This window comes from Lemur catta, chromosome 3 (genome assembly GCF_020740605.2).
Source record: "Lemur catta isolate mLemCat1 chromosome 3, mLemCat1.pri, whole genome shotgun sequence".
In the NCBI taxonomy this organism is placed as follows: Eukaryota; Metazoa; Chordata; class Mammalia; order Primates; family Lemuridae; genus Lemur; species Lemur catta.
Window position 1 is genome coordinate 35306525 of NC_059130.1, and position 12502 is coordinate 35319026.

The 12502-nt window shown below is 40.9% G+C and overlaps 1 protein-coding gene across 4 annotated transcripts in view; it reads left to right on the forward strand.

Moving 5' to 3' along the window:
* The first annotated feature begins 4697 nt into the window (after positions 1 to 4697).
* UAP1 (UDP-N-acetylglucosamine pyrophosphorylase 1) overlaps positions 4698 to 12502 on the forward strand; it is a 29490-nt gene continuing 21685 nt past the window's right edge. For 3 of the 4 annotated variants that reach the window (XM_045547222.1, XM_045547224.1, XM_045547225.1), the window contains exons 1-2: positions 4698 to 4958; positions 10633 to 10969. In XM_045547222.1, the coding sequence (XP_045403178.1) occupies positions 10690 to 10969 (280 nt within the window). In that variant the 5' untranslated portion in view covers positions 4698 to 4958; positions 10633 to 10689. Of the gene's footprint in view, positions 4978 to 10632; positions 10970 to 12502 lie in introns of all 4 variants that reach the window. The other variant, XM_045547223.1, reaches the window with a different exon arrangement.

Genomic DNA, 12502 nt, shown 5'->3' on the forward strand with positions numbered 1-12502 from the left:
TCTAATTTTTCTTATGATTAGATTGAGGATGTGCATTTTTGGGCAAAGAAGGATATTGTATCCTCAGGGAATCAGATCAAGAAGCACATGAAGTCAGCTTGTCCCATCACCGATGATGTTAACTTTGCTCATTTGGTTAAGATGATGTCCATCAGGTTTCTCCTTTGGAAAATTAATATTTTCCCTTTGTAACTAATAAATAATTTGTGGGAAGATACTTTAAAACTGCAAATATCCTGTCCATGACTCCAGTTTCACTCACTGGTTTTTAGCATCCATTTATGATTCTTGTCTGAATCTGTAATAGTACTATAATGATTTCTAACTGCATCATTTCTTCTACATTTATTAGTTGGTGCTCTGCTGAAAGGAAGTGCTTTCCCTTCTCTGTCATTTATTTGTTTGTTTATTTATCTATATCAGTGTGCCCTATGAACTCTTATTTTATTCAATGGGTAATAAATCATTTTTATAATGTTTTAACTTTGATGCTCAAATTGTTTTATTGGCTTAAAGTTGGTTTCTGTTTCAATTTTACACGTCCCCATTAGTTTGGGGGTACTTTCTTACACTATGAGAAGTTTCTGACCTACCTGGACTTTTCCTGTCCAGCTCTGGAATCACACATTTCTCAAGTAGCACTATTTCCTTTTAGAGGGTAATGATATTTAGAAACTAGATCTGGGTGATAGGTATGCTCATTGCAATTGCTAGGAGTGCTCATTAGGAAATACGACTGAGAAGTATGTATGTACAATGTACACATACATCTCTAAACATGTATATATATACATTTATTTTTTCAGAGACAGGGTCTCACTCTGTCTTCCCAAGCTGGAATGCAATGGTGTGATCATAGCTCACTGCAGCCTCGAACTCCTAGGCTCAAGGGATCCTCCTGCCTCAGCCTCCTGAGTAGCTAGGACTACAGACATGCATCATTGCCTCTGGCTAATTTTTTAAATTATTTTTTGTAGAGATCAGGTCTCCCAATGTTGCCCAGGCTGGTCTTGAACATCCATCCTAAAGTAATCCTTCCACCTCAGCCTCCCAAAGTGCTGGGATTACAGGCATGAGCCACTGCCGCCAGCTAAATTTTTATATGTACATTTCTATCATATATACACACATATCTGTATCTGTTTCTGTATTTAGATCAAAAACCATGAGTTAATACTGATAAATTCAACTTCAATCTGGCACTAAGGAATTAATTCTAGTCTCTTTCCCTTTCCATATTTGTAATTTTCTTCTGTAATAGTAAAAGAACAGTTTCCCATTATCCTCCATATATTTAGTCATTTACTGACGTCCACAACACACGCAAAATAGTTCCAGAATTGCTAACTCATATCACTGTGAAAATTACTAACTAGAGTTTAATATTTGTTTACAGTTCTTTTTGTCTTTAAATTCAGAGTCTATGGTTAAAACACTGCACTCATGGATATATTCATATGTCAAAAATCATTAAATTATGCACTTCAAATATCTATAGCTTATTATAAGCCAATTTCAATAAATTTTTTTTTAAAATACTGTGTTCAAAAGTTACTTGACTTAGTTCCTTGGGGTCCCCTTCAGAGAAGTCATGCTATTTAAGATACTGTTAGGTTGATTTATTTTTGTTTGCTTTTTATTTCAGGGTTTGACCCCCGCCCCACTTGTTCATTTTATTTCACTTTTTGAATAATATGTAAAACATTAACATTGTTCCAAAAATAAAACTATACAGAGAGTTATATTTAGAGACATATCACACCCCCTCCCTCCTTCTACTTGATTCATAACCCCCCCCCCCAGGTAACTAATCACACTGGTGTTTTGTTTTTTTTTTTGTAAATAAGCAGATGGATATATGTTTTTCTTATTTTCCCTTCTTTCATTTATGTATGCTCTTTTGCACCTTGCTTTTTTTGTTCATGTAAAAATACATCCTCAAAGTCACTCCATATCAGTTCATATTAGTCTCATTCTTTCTTTTTGGCAGCTGTATAGTATTCCACGTTTTCTTCTAGTACTTCTATGATTTCGTATTTTACACTTAGATCTCTGATCTATTTGGAGTTTATTCTTATAAATGACATGAAGTATGGATTGGGTATTATCTTTTCTCAAGTGGCCATGCAGGTGTCCCATTTATTTATTATTGTCCTTTTTTTTTTGCTCTGGTGGTTTAAGATGCCACCTTTATAACATAGTAAATTTCCATATGCACTTGGGCTCATTTTTGGACTTTCTAGTCTATTCCACTGGTCTATTTATTCATGTACCAGCACATTTTTTTAATAATAGAGGATTCATGGAATATTTTAATATCTGGTAGGTAGGCTTCCTATTACAGCATTTCTTTTTCAGTGTTTTCCAAGCTGTTCTTGCATGTTTTCCATGAGAACTTTACTATCAATTTTGTCTAATTTATAAATTCATAATTTAACAAGGAGTGTAATTTAAGAATCAATAAGAGATATTTTTCCATTTGATCAAGTATATTTGGTGGCTTTCAGGAATGTTTTACAGTTTTCATACAGGTTTTGCACATTCTTAATTTTCTTTGTTGCTACTGTAAATGGGATTTTCTCTACCATCATATCTTCTAAGTGGTTATAATTTGTCTATATGAAAGCTATTGATTTCTATATGCTCATTTTATAGCCTGCTACCTTATTGAAATCTTTTATTGTTTGTTAGTCTTATTGACTCTCTAGGGTTTCCTAGGTATTATCTCATGTCATTTGAAAGTCAAAGTAGGTTTATTTATTTTTTTCTAATTCTTAAGCCTCTTATAATTTCTCTTGTCTAATTGCATTAGCTGATACTTTTAATGTAATGTTAAATAATCATAGGTGGAGTGAGCATTCTTGCCTTGTTCTCTTCAATCAGCTCTTAAAAGACCACATGTATATTCTAAGATTACACTGAAACCTTGCAGAGGGTAGGAAATAAAGGCCACATATATAAAAAGTATTTTGAAGGGGAGAAATAACTTTTTAGTGTAAAAGTAGCTGGACATTTAACTTGTAAGATGAGGTTAAGGCTCTTCTTTTGTCTAGTAACCAGAAAAAAAAATTAGCAATAAAGGTAAAAGTAAAAATTTGATTTTACAATACATTTGTGCTGGACCCCATTTCTACCTTTTTTCTTTAAATAGTTTTTAAACAATGACTTTGCTCTTTATTAATGCATTCATCTAAGATTTACAGAACGCCTGTAATACTCCAGGCACTATCTTAGGTTCTTTCTCACTTAATTTTTACTACACTCATATGAAGTAGGTATTATCTTCATTGTAAAAAGGAGGAAATTGGAGTTTAGAGAGGTTTAACGACTTGCTGAAAGTCACACAGCAAGTAAGTCTAGAACTATGATTTTGAATCTGTGTCTCCTAGTTCAAATTTTTCAACATAGAATAAGCACTCAACAAATAACAATAACTAAAATTTATTTAGTGTTTACTCTGTTCTATATACTTTATTTGTATTGATTGGTTTAATCCTCACAACAGTCCTAATGGCATTTTTATTATTGTTTGTATTTTATAGATGAACAAACTGATGCACAAGAGCTAACTTACTTGCCAGAGATCACAAACGATAAAGAAGCTGGAATTCGGTCTTCAGATCCCCTGCTCTTACCCAATCTCTACATTATAAAGCTTTCCAATACATGAATGAAGTTCTGGGATCATGAAAGATGGAGAGTATTCAATCTCCTGAATGTAAATCTATCAGCATTACTTACTAAGTTTAAGTTTTGCTGCTGTTACTTGATGTGGTGGGTGATTTTGCAACTGATAAAAGAAATGAAAAGGCCCTTGCACTCAACAAAGTAGAAGAAAAGCATCTAAATGCCTGAATTTCTTTGGTTCTATGTTAAATCTAGGTATTTTTGGTACTTTAACATACTGGACTTCTTGCAAAAACTGCAAAATGCAACACAACTTTAAATGTAAACACAACTTCTTAAGGTGTAGTGCTGAATATATAACCTGCGCAAGCACACCCGCACTAGGTTATATAACAGGACTGTAAATACTGGCTCTGGAATGGCCTTGGAGGTCGTCCAGTCCAACCACTATCTTCTCGCAGGGTACTGAGGCCTAGCGAGGTTAAGTCCACAGACAGGCAAAGCTGAACTTGGGCTCACTCTCATTGGCGCGCGTATCGCTAGCTCACGTTATCTAACACCTTTGCTTGCCATTTCCTCTTTTCTTTGGTGTCTGCTTGTGCAAAAGGAAACCGGCCTGGCTTGGAATCCAAACCACCACCAGAGAGCGAGTTAGGGGCCCTGCCAGGCATCTGGCGAACTCGAGATGAAATAACTTGCCCAAGGTCAGAGAGCGCGCCAAAGGGTTCTCCGCAGAGAAATCCGCCGCTCTTTCCCAACCACCCGCGTGGGTGTTCAGAAATCCGCCACCGAGGACACAGCTCCCTGCCCAACTCCGCGGCCCGCTTCTGGACAGGCCGCGCCCCCCGCGCCGCAGGGCCGACGGGCCGACTAAGAGCGGCACAACCCAAGGCTCCTAGGACCCGCCCAGCGGTACCCTAGCGGGGCCGGGCCGCTGCCCTGCACGCGCACGCAGCTGACACCCCTTCCCACCCAGACCTCGGGCGCTGGAGGGGCGGGGCCGTCTGCTGACAGGACCCCCCGGGGCCGGCCCCATTGGGCCAGAGAATGAGTGACGCGCAAGCCCCGCCCCGCCCCGGCGCCCGCCCGGCCTCCTGCGCTCCTGGCGCTGACGTGTCTGGGCCGCTGGCTTCCGCTCCTCCCCCGGCTGGCAGCCAGTAGGAGCGGCGAGAGGGGCGGGGTGGCCGGGGCTGGCGCTCCCCTCGGCCCCCGCTCCCGGCCCGCCCCACTGCCGCGGCCTCCCGGATGACGGTATATATCCCGAGCGGGTGCGGTACGCGGATGAGTGGCCGTGCGGAAGGAGCCCGAGGCAGGCGGGGCTGCCGAGGAAGGTGAGGGGCTCCCAGCGGGGTAAGAGGACAGCGGCCTGAGATCCGGGCGGGCGAAGGGCCCGGTCCTGCCACACCCACGCTCCCACGACCACGCGTGCAGACGTGGATACGCGTCTCACGTATGTGACACGCTGGCAGCCTGGCACGCGCAGAGGATCCCTCCTGCACGCCCACACCCTACCCGTGCGCCTCGCAGTCGCACCCTGCCCTTGGCGACCCCGGTGGAGGGTGTGTGGGTTGGGCTGCCGGTGGGTGGCGGGGCCGGGAACGGATGGGGGCTCCCCAGGTGGACTGGTGGCGTTGGGGAAGGAGCTTTGAGCCAGTATCTGGGGTCAGAGGGGATCGTCAAGGCGATTGGGTTGGGAGTGGGGCCTCTCCTAGGTGGGCGATAGGGACCTTGAGGTTCTCAGGCAAGAGCCTTGTGGACAGTTATACCAAGTTTTGGGGGCCTACAGTGGGGACAAGCGGTCGTTGGGACTGTCAGGTGGGAGCGAGTTGGTGTGTCTTCAATGTATGAGGAAACGAATTGGGAGTGCTGGCAAGAAGGACAGGAGATACTTGTGGGGGACCAGACAGTGGGACAAAACCTGCTTGCTTGCTACTTTGTTTTGTTTTAATACTGGGAGTGAGAGAGGATTGAACTTTCTGGGTTTCCCCTCATTTCTCCAAGCAAAAGGTTGGTGGTATTGGAGGGCTGAGAGCACACATGCTGAACATATGGCTTCTTGAAGATTTTATCAAGTTTGGCCTGACACTGTGCTATATTTATTTGTACATGGTTTACAAAATCTGAAATCAGGTAATAGTGATTATGATCACACATGTGTGTCACTATGTGGTGCAAAAGTTTAAGGCCTTTCAAGTGAAATTCACTGAGTGTGAACCCAAGGGTTTGCAGGAAACTCAAGGCAGTTGTCTGTTCCTTCACCATTAGTCAGTTGGCTCACTTAGCTGGGACTAAGAAACACTTCATACGCTATGCTGCCAAGCATATATAGGATTCAGTTAGTGGTTGTGGCTCAACCCCAATACTGTTTTTCAAAAGCTCTGAGAGGTTTACTTATCCATTTTGGGTGCATATGTATAGCGGTACAGATAGGGGCGGGGAGGAGACCAGAAAAGGAGGGGGAAATACTGGATTTCTTTAATACTGGTATATAAATTCTAATATTGATAATGGTGAACTATTATTAAATTTGTCACTTATTAGGCTATGGTCATATACCAAATTTTGCATTAGGCTATGGGCATATACCAAATTTTGTCATAATTTCAGGGGCCAATTTTTCAGATTTTGGTTGTCAAAATAAAAATCCTTATCTTTAACTTTCCTATTCATTGCTGCTTACCATTACACACACATTCACCTCTTACTAGGTTTAATGGGAAATATGGTACTATTTTTATAGCATGGAGGTGCTTATAGCTACCTCAGATAAACATCATAGATAGATTATGTTTGTCCAAAATTCAAGTATGGTTTTCATATTATGAACATATACACATGTAAGTGAGTATGTCGTATCTTGTCAACCTTTGCAGACCACTGGTGGTTTAGGCCCAGATATCAAAGTTGAACCTATGTGTTCTCTTATTTTCATGGATCCATTTTCTCAAGCATCTGAAGGTGGATGGGTATCTAATAACTCTTAAGGAAAAGTTTTATAATATATTTGCATATGCTTTTTAGTAGACAGAGTGCTCTCCACTCTTGACTCTCTTTTTTTTTTTTTTTTTTTTTTTGAGACAGAGTCTCACTTTGTTACCCGGGCTAGAGTGAGTGCCGTGGCGTCAGCCTAGCTCACAGCAACCTCAAACTCCTGGGCTTAAGCGATCCTACTGCCTCAGCCTCCCGAGTAGCTGGGACTACAGGCATGCGCCACCATGCCCGGCTAATTTTTTTTTTTTGTATATATATTTTTAGTTGGCCAGATAATTTCTTTCTATTTTTAGTAGAGACGGGGTCTCGCTGTTGCTCAGGCTGGTCTCGAACTCCTGACCTCGAGCGATCCACCCGCCTCGGCCTCCCAGAGCTAGGATTACAGGCGTGAGCCACCGCGCCCGGCCGCTTGACTCTCTTGAGGGTGTGAGAGAAAGGTTGGTTGTCTTACCTTCATGAGGAAGTGTATGCACAGGGAGGTAAAATGATATGCACAGGGTCAAATGATAGGGAGGGAGCAACAACTAGGACTTCCTATTCTTCTGTTCCCTGCTGATCTTCCCACTATTATATACTTTCTTAAATCTGGGCAAAAGCAGTAGTATAGATGAAATCTTACGAAAGATCCCATTCCTTGGAAAATGGTTTAATATAAATCTATTCCTCTCAACTGCCTTTTATGTGACTTAAAAAAATGACAAACAATAGCATCATGACTCTTGAAACCTATATAAATAGAAATGCCTTTTAATACCTTAATGAGTGTTCAAGGCTGTCTTCTGACTTCTTTGCTTTTGTATCTGTGTACGCTCCCTAGAGGATCACATTCAGTCTGTAACTAGGTCATGTATGCTGATGACCTTGAAAGTTTTATTTTTAATTCTGGTATGACCTCTTAAGTCTAGACTACTATGTTTTGCTCTTTAATCAGCTTTTCTACTTGGATGTCTAATGGGCATCTTAAACGTAACATGACCAAAAATGCAATATTGATTCTCCCACTCTCTACACATATCCCTGAACCTGCTCCCTATTGTAGCATTTCCCCGTCCTCAGTGAATGACACCACCACTTGGAGTCATTGTTGCTTGATTCCTATCTTTCTCTCTCACTCCACGAATTCAATCCATTACCTAATCATTTGGGACCACCTTTAGAATCCACTTCACTACCACTCTCAGCCATCATCATCACTCATCTAGATTACAGTAGTAGTTCTCTAACTCATCTGCCTGTTTCTTTTCTTTTTTTGAGACAGAGTCTCACTCTGTTGCCCGGGCTAGAGTGCTGTGGCATCAGCCTAGCTCACAGCAACCTCTAACTCCCGGGCTCAAGCAATCCTCCTGCCTCAGCCTCCCAAGTAGCAGGGGCTACAGGCATGTGCCGCCATGCCTGACTAATTTTTTCCTATATATATTTTTAGTTGTCCAGATAATTTCATTCTATTTTTAGTAGAGATGGTGTCTCACTCTTGCTCAGGCTGGTCTCGAACTCCTGACCTTGAGCGATCCTCCCACCTCGGCCTCCCAGAATGCTAGGATTACGGGCATGAGCCACCGTGCCCGGCCTGCCTGTTTCTACTTTTGCCTTCATTATCGTCCTTTTTTTCCCCCCACAGTACAGCAGAACGATCCTTTTAAAACCTATATCAAACCATAATATTCCCCTGCTCCAGATTCTCCAATGGCTTCCAAAACCCCACAGTCCTTACCTTGACCACAAGGCCCTGCTTGATCTGGTCTCTGCTCGCTTCTTCTGCCTCATTTCCAATCATCATTTGCCTTAGCCACTCTGCTCCACCTGCATCGACCCTCTTGCTCTTCCTTGAACACACCGAGCACATTGCTGTCTTGGGACTACTTCCCTTGCAGCTTTCTCTACCTAGAATGTGCCTCCCTGAGATACTGACTTGGTTTGCCCCCCTCTTCATTCAGGTGTATTCTCAAATGTCAGTTCTATGGAGGCCCTCCCTGACCACCCCGTCTAAAATTCCCACCATCACGCCTGTTGCTCTTTTAGCCCCTTATCCCACTTTATTTTTCTCCACAGCCTTGTCTCACAGTACTACCTGACATTTTATGTTTTGTCTCCTACACTGGAAGTATGCATGCATGTTGTCACTTTCTTCACTTTGTGTCCCTATCACCCACATAGTGTCTGGTGGACAGTAAGTGCTCATTAAATATTTGTTGAATAAATTAATAATGGCACATGAAAGTTAAATAATTTTCCTTCCTAAATTATCTGTTAACATACATTTGCACATTAAAAGGAAATTTTTAGGAGTAACTTATTTACATAAAGAAGTGAGGAGGTTTTTTCTGGCCCCGCAGGCATTCAACAGAAATAGCAACACTGGGGCTTTGGGCATATTCTCTCTGCCTCTGTAAAATAATCCCAATACCAGTATCTTAGAGTTGTTTTGCGGATTAAATAAACTAGTATCTATAAAGTAATTCGAGTTGTACTGCCACACTGTGATATGTAAATGCTAAGTGTCATTATCATCTGAGGGAACACACAGATGTAGGTTCTCTTGACCTGAGCTGCTAAATGGTGTTTGATATTTATGGTGCTGATGAGGTAGATAGTAGTATTAATCTTATTTTGCAGGAAAGGAAGCTGAGGCATGGGGAAGTTAAGTGACTCAGCTGAACCTAGAATTGTTATCTGAACTACTACATATAATGGCTTTTCACTATTCCTCTGGGAGGAGAAGTGGGTTATTTCTTTGGACCTGCTCCTCCTCTATCCCTCACATCTAAGGGATTCTTTACAGTGACCCTCAAATCTGTCCCTTTCACTCTTATTTCCTCTGCAACTAATCTGCTTCAGGCCTTTGGTTTTTTATATCTGCAATTGTCTTTCAACTTGTTTTCCTGCTTCTAGTTGTCCCTTTTTACAATCTATTCTATGCCATTGCTCCTTTCTCTCATCTCTCCAAAGCATAGTGACACTGCCCTGTTTGGTAATCTATTGCTGGCTTCCTATTGTCTATTCTATCAGGCCTAAATTTTTTTCTTCGTTTTCAAGGCTCTATGTGGTCTAGCCCTACCCTACGCCCTTTCCCATCATTCTTCATAAGACATTAAGTTAACTTTCTTACTGCTGCCTTCCCTCCCCTGCTGGCTCTGCTTGTTTCCTAATCTTATCTACATAGTCTGCTAAACCCTTGATGCACAGCTAGAATCACGCCTCTTTTGCGAACTCTTTCTAGACAATGACTGTCTTCTCTTACATTTTCTCTGCTAGCCTGGTAGATTAAATATTTCCTCATTTTCTCATTTTTTAGCACTATGCAGTTTAACATTTTACTATATTATCACAGAATGCTCTGTAAAAAACATTGTCTGATTCACTATTATCTATGTATTGCTTGTCTCTAACTAGAGTCCAAGTTCTTAGTGAGTAGAGATATCAGATGCGTTTTTATTGCTTCTCTGCAGAAGTTGCTGTTGAAATGAAATGTGCTTTTCATGATTATAGGTGGTTCTAACTTACTGAATATTGTTGTATTCTTAATATAACAGAGTTGTTTTCTATCATTAGAGATAAAAGAAGAACAGATGAAATTTGAAGCAGTTAAGTATTCTTTCAGTGGCAGTTCAGTGATCCGAGGAGTAGTACATAGGCATCTCAATGTGGTAAAGAGTTTTAGCCCTGGAATCAGACTGCCTGGGTTCACATCCCAGCTCCACCAGTTGGCCAGCTTGCTTGGCCTCTCTCTGCCTCAGTTTCCTCAAGTGTAAAGTAGTGACAATATAATAATAGTATCTATGCCACAGAGTTGTTGAAAATTAAACAACACCATGAAGGTGAAGTACTTAACACAATGACTGGTACATATTATTGTCTTACAGGTTTAGTCTCTTACAAATATTGAGTGATGGAAAGACAGAAGTTAATTTCCTTAATATCAAGTTTTAAAAATGTACTTATTTTTTAGTAGGGGAAAAAACCCTTCGAATTTGGAGGTTGGACTTTGACCTGCTATTAATTCCTTTTTCCTTTTAGGTTTACAGGTGCATAAATTACACCACTATTGTCATAAAGCTTGACTATAAGAGCATTATGAATGCTAATGACCTCAAACTGAGGTTGTCCAAAGCTGGACAAGAACACCTCCTGCTTTTCTGGAATGAGCTTGAAGAAGCCCAACAGGTAGAACTTTATGCAGAGCTCCAGGCCATGAACATTGAAGAGCTGAACTTCTTTTTCCAAAAGGCCATTGAAGGATTTAACCAGTCCTCTCACCAAGAGAAGGTGGATGCACGAATGGAACCTGTCCCTCGAGAGGTGCTGGGCAGTGCTACCAGGGATCAAGATCAGCTTCAGGCCTGGGAAAAGGAAGGTACTGAGCATGTGCATATTTGTTCTAAAGTTTGTTATGAGATATACTCAAATTGTAAAGTAGCTGGATCATGTAACTAATATTTTGATTATCATACCACCTTAAACCAGGTGACCACGCAGAAAGTGATAAATTAATCTTGCTAAGACCTCTGCAATATCTCCTGTTGTTACTCCATACATTCTCTTTTCATTTCTGATGTCTGAATCAAGGCTTCTCTCATTCAGGTCTTGTCTCCAGTGTCTTTCTCTCCTCAATTTCCATACTTCTTCTAGATTTCTTTTTCTAATGTACAAGTTAAACATTTCAACGTAAGCCAGCTTAGTCTGAAAACCTGCCTTAATCTGGCCCTAGCTGGTATTGCCAATCTTGTCTCCTGCTCTATGCATTTTAGCTGAACCAAATAGTTCACTTTTTCCCTGAATATTATGTTCTGCCTTTGCTAATGTTTATCCTTACCTTGGTCTGGCCTTTGCCCTTTCTCTACCTAGCTGGGTCACCTTGTAAGGTCATCTCTTGGAGTTGTGCAGTGGCTCTGCCACTTGGGGAGCTTACACTCATTCTTTAAAGTTCACCACACATTATTTGATCCAGGACCTTTTCTTCCGTGTCCCAAGTTGGAATTAGTTGTTCATGCTTTTATTTCATTGTGCCATATAATGAGTCATTTACCTCTTTCTCATTACATTGTAAACTCTTGAAGAGTAGCCAATGTCCATGTTATCTGTGTATGTCATGTAGCATTTAGAATAGTTTGGCCGTTATAAATTGGTCAATAAATGTTTGACTACCCCAGTGCCTTTTATTCTAAAGTATATCATAAAATCTGTCCTCATAACTAATCCTAATTTGTGCTTTTGTGAATAGCAAGATAGCTCAACTGTAGGTTTTGGTGGAGTTCAGAGCTGTGGTTTTTATCATCTATTATTCCTCTGTAAATAAAAGGTTGACTGAATATTGTAGCCAAGGCCCTTGAGTGTTTGTACATGAACCTTGTCAAATCTGGGCCTCATTTCCTCAACTGAATGAGCAGAATGAGAAAATAATTTTCTTTCTTTTTTAAAAGACACTTTTATTGCAGAAATAATTTCAGAATAACAGAAATAGCCCATAACCTCATCAAATCTGTTTTTATTTGCTCACATTACCACTCAGTACTTGATTGTATATATATTTACTTTTATAGATGTGCAATATTATAGATACAATCTTATAGTCTATATTTGCACCACATTGTGGTTATTTTTATTAATATTTTGTCTTCCACACTTTGGCACTCTCCCTCAACTAAAAGAAACATAACTGGCATTATCAGCCTTCTGTATACCTCTTTGTATTCTTCTCTAGGCTTATAAATTGACTGACTTTCAAACTGTTCCAAAGAGCCCTAGGGGTTCTACTGAGAAGCTGTCTCCTGTAGGGAGGGGGGAGAAGATAACTAAGCAGGTAGGTCTCCCACCCGTTTATCTTCCCACTACAAGAGCAGTTCTACTTTCTTCTGTTTTGTGTTTGGTCTTTACAAGAAGTTTTGTT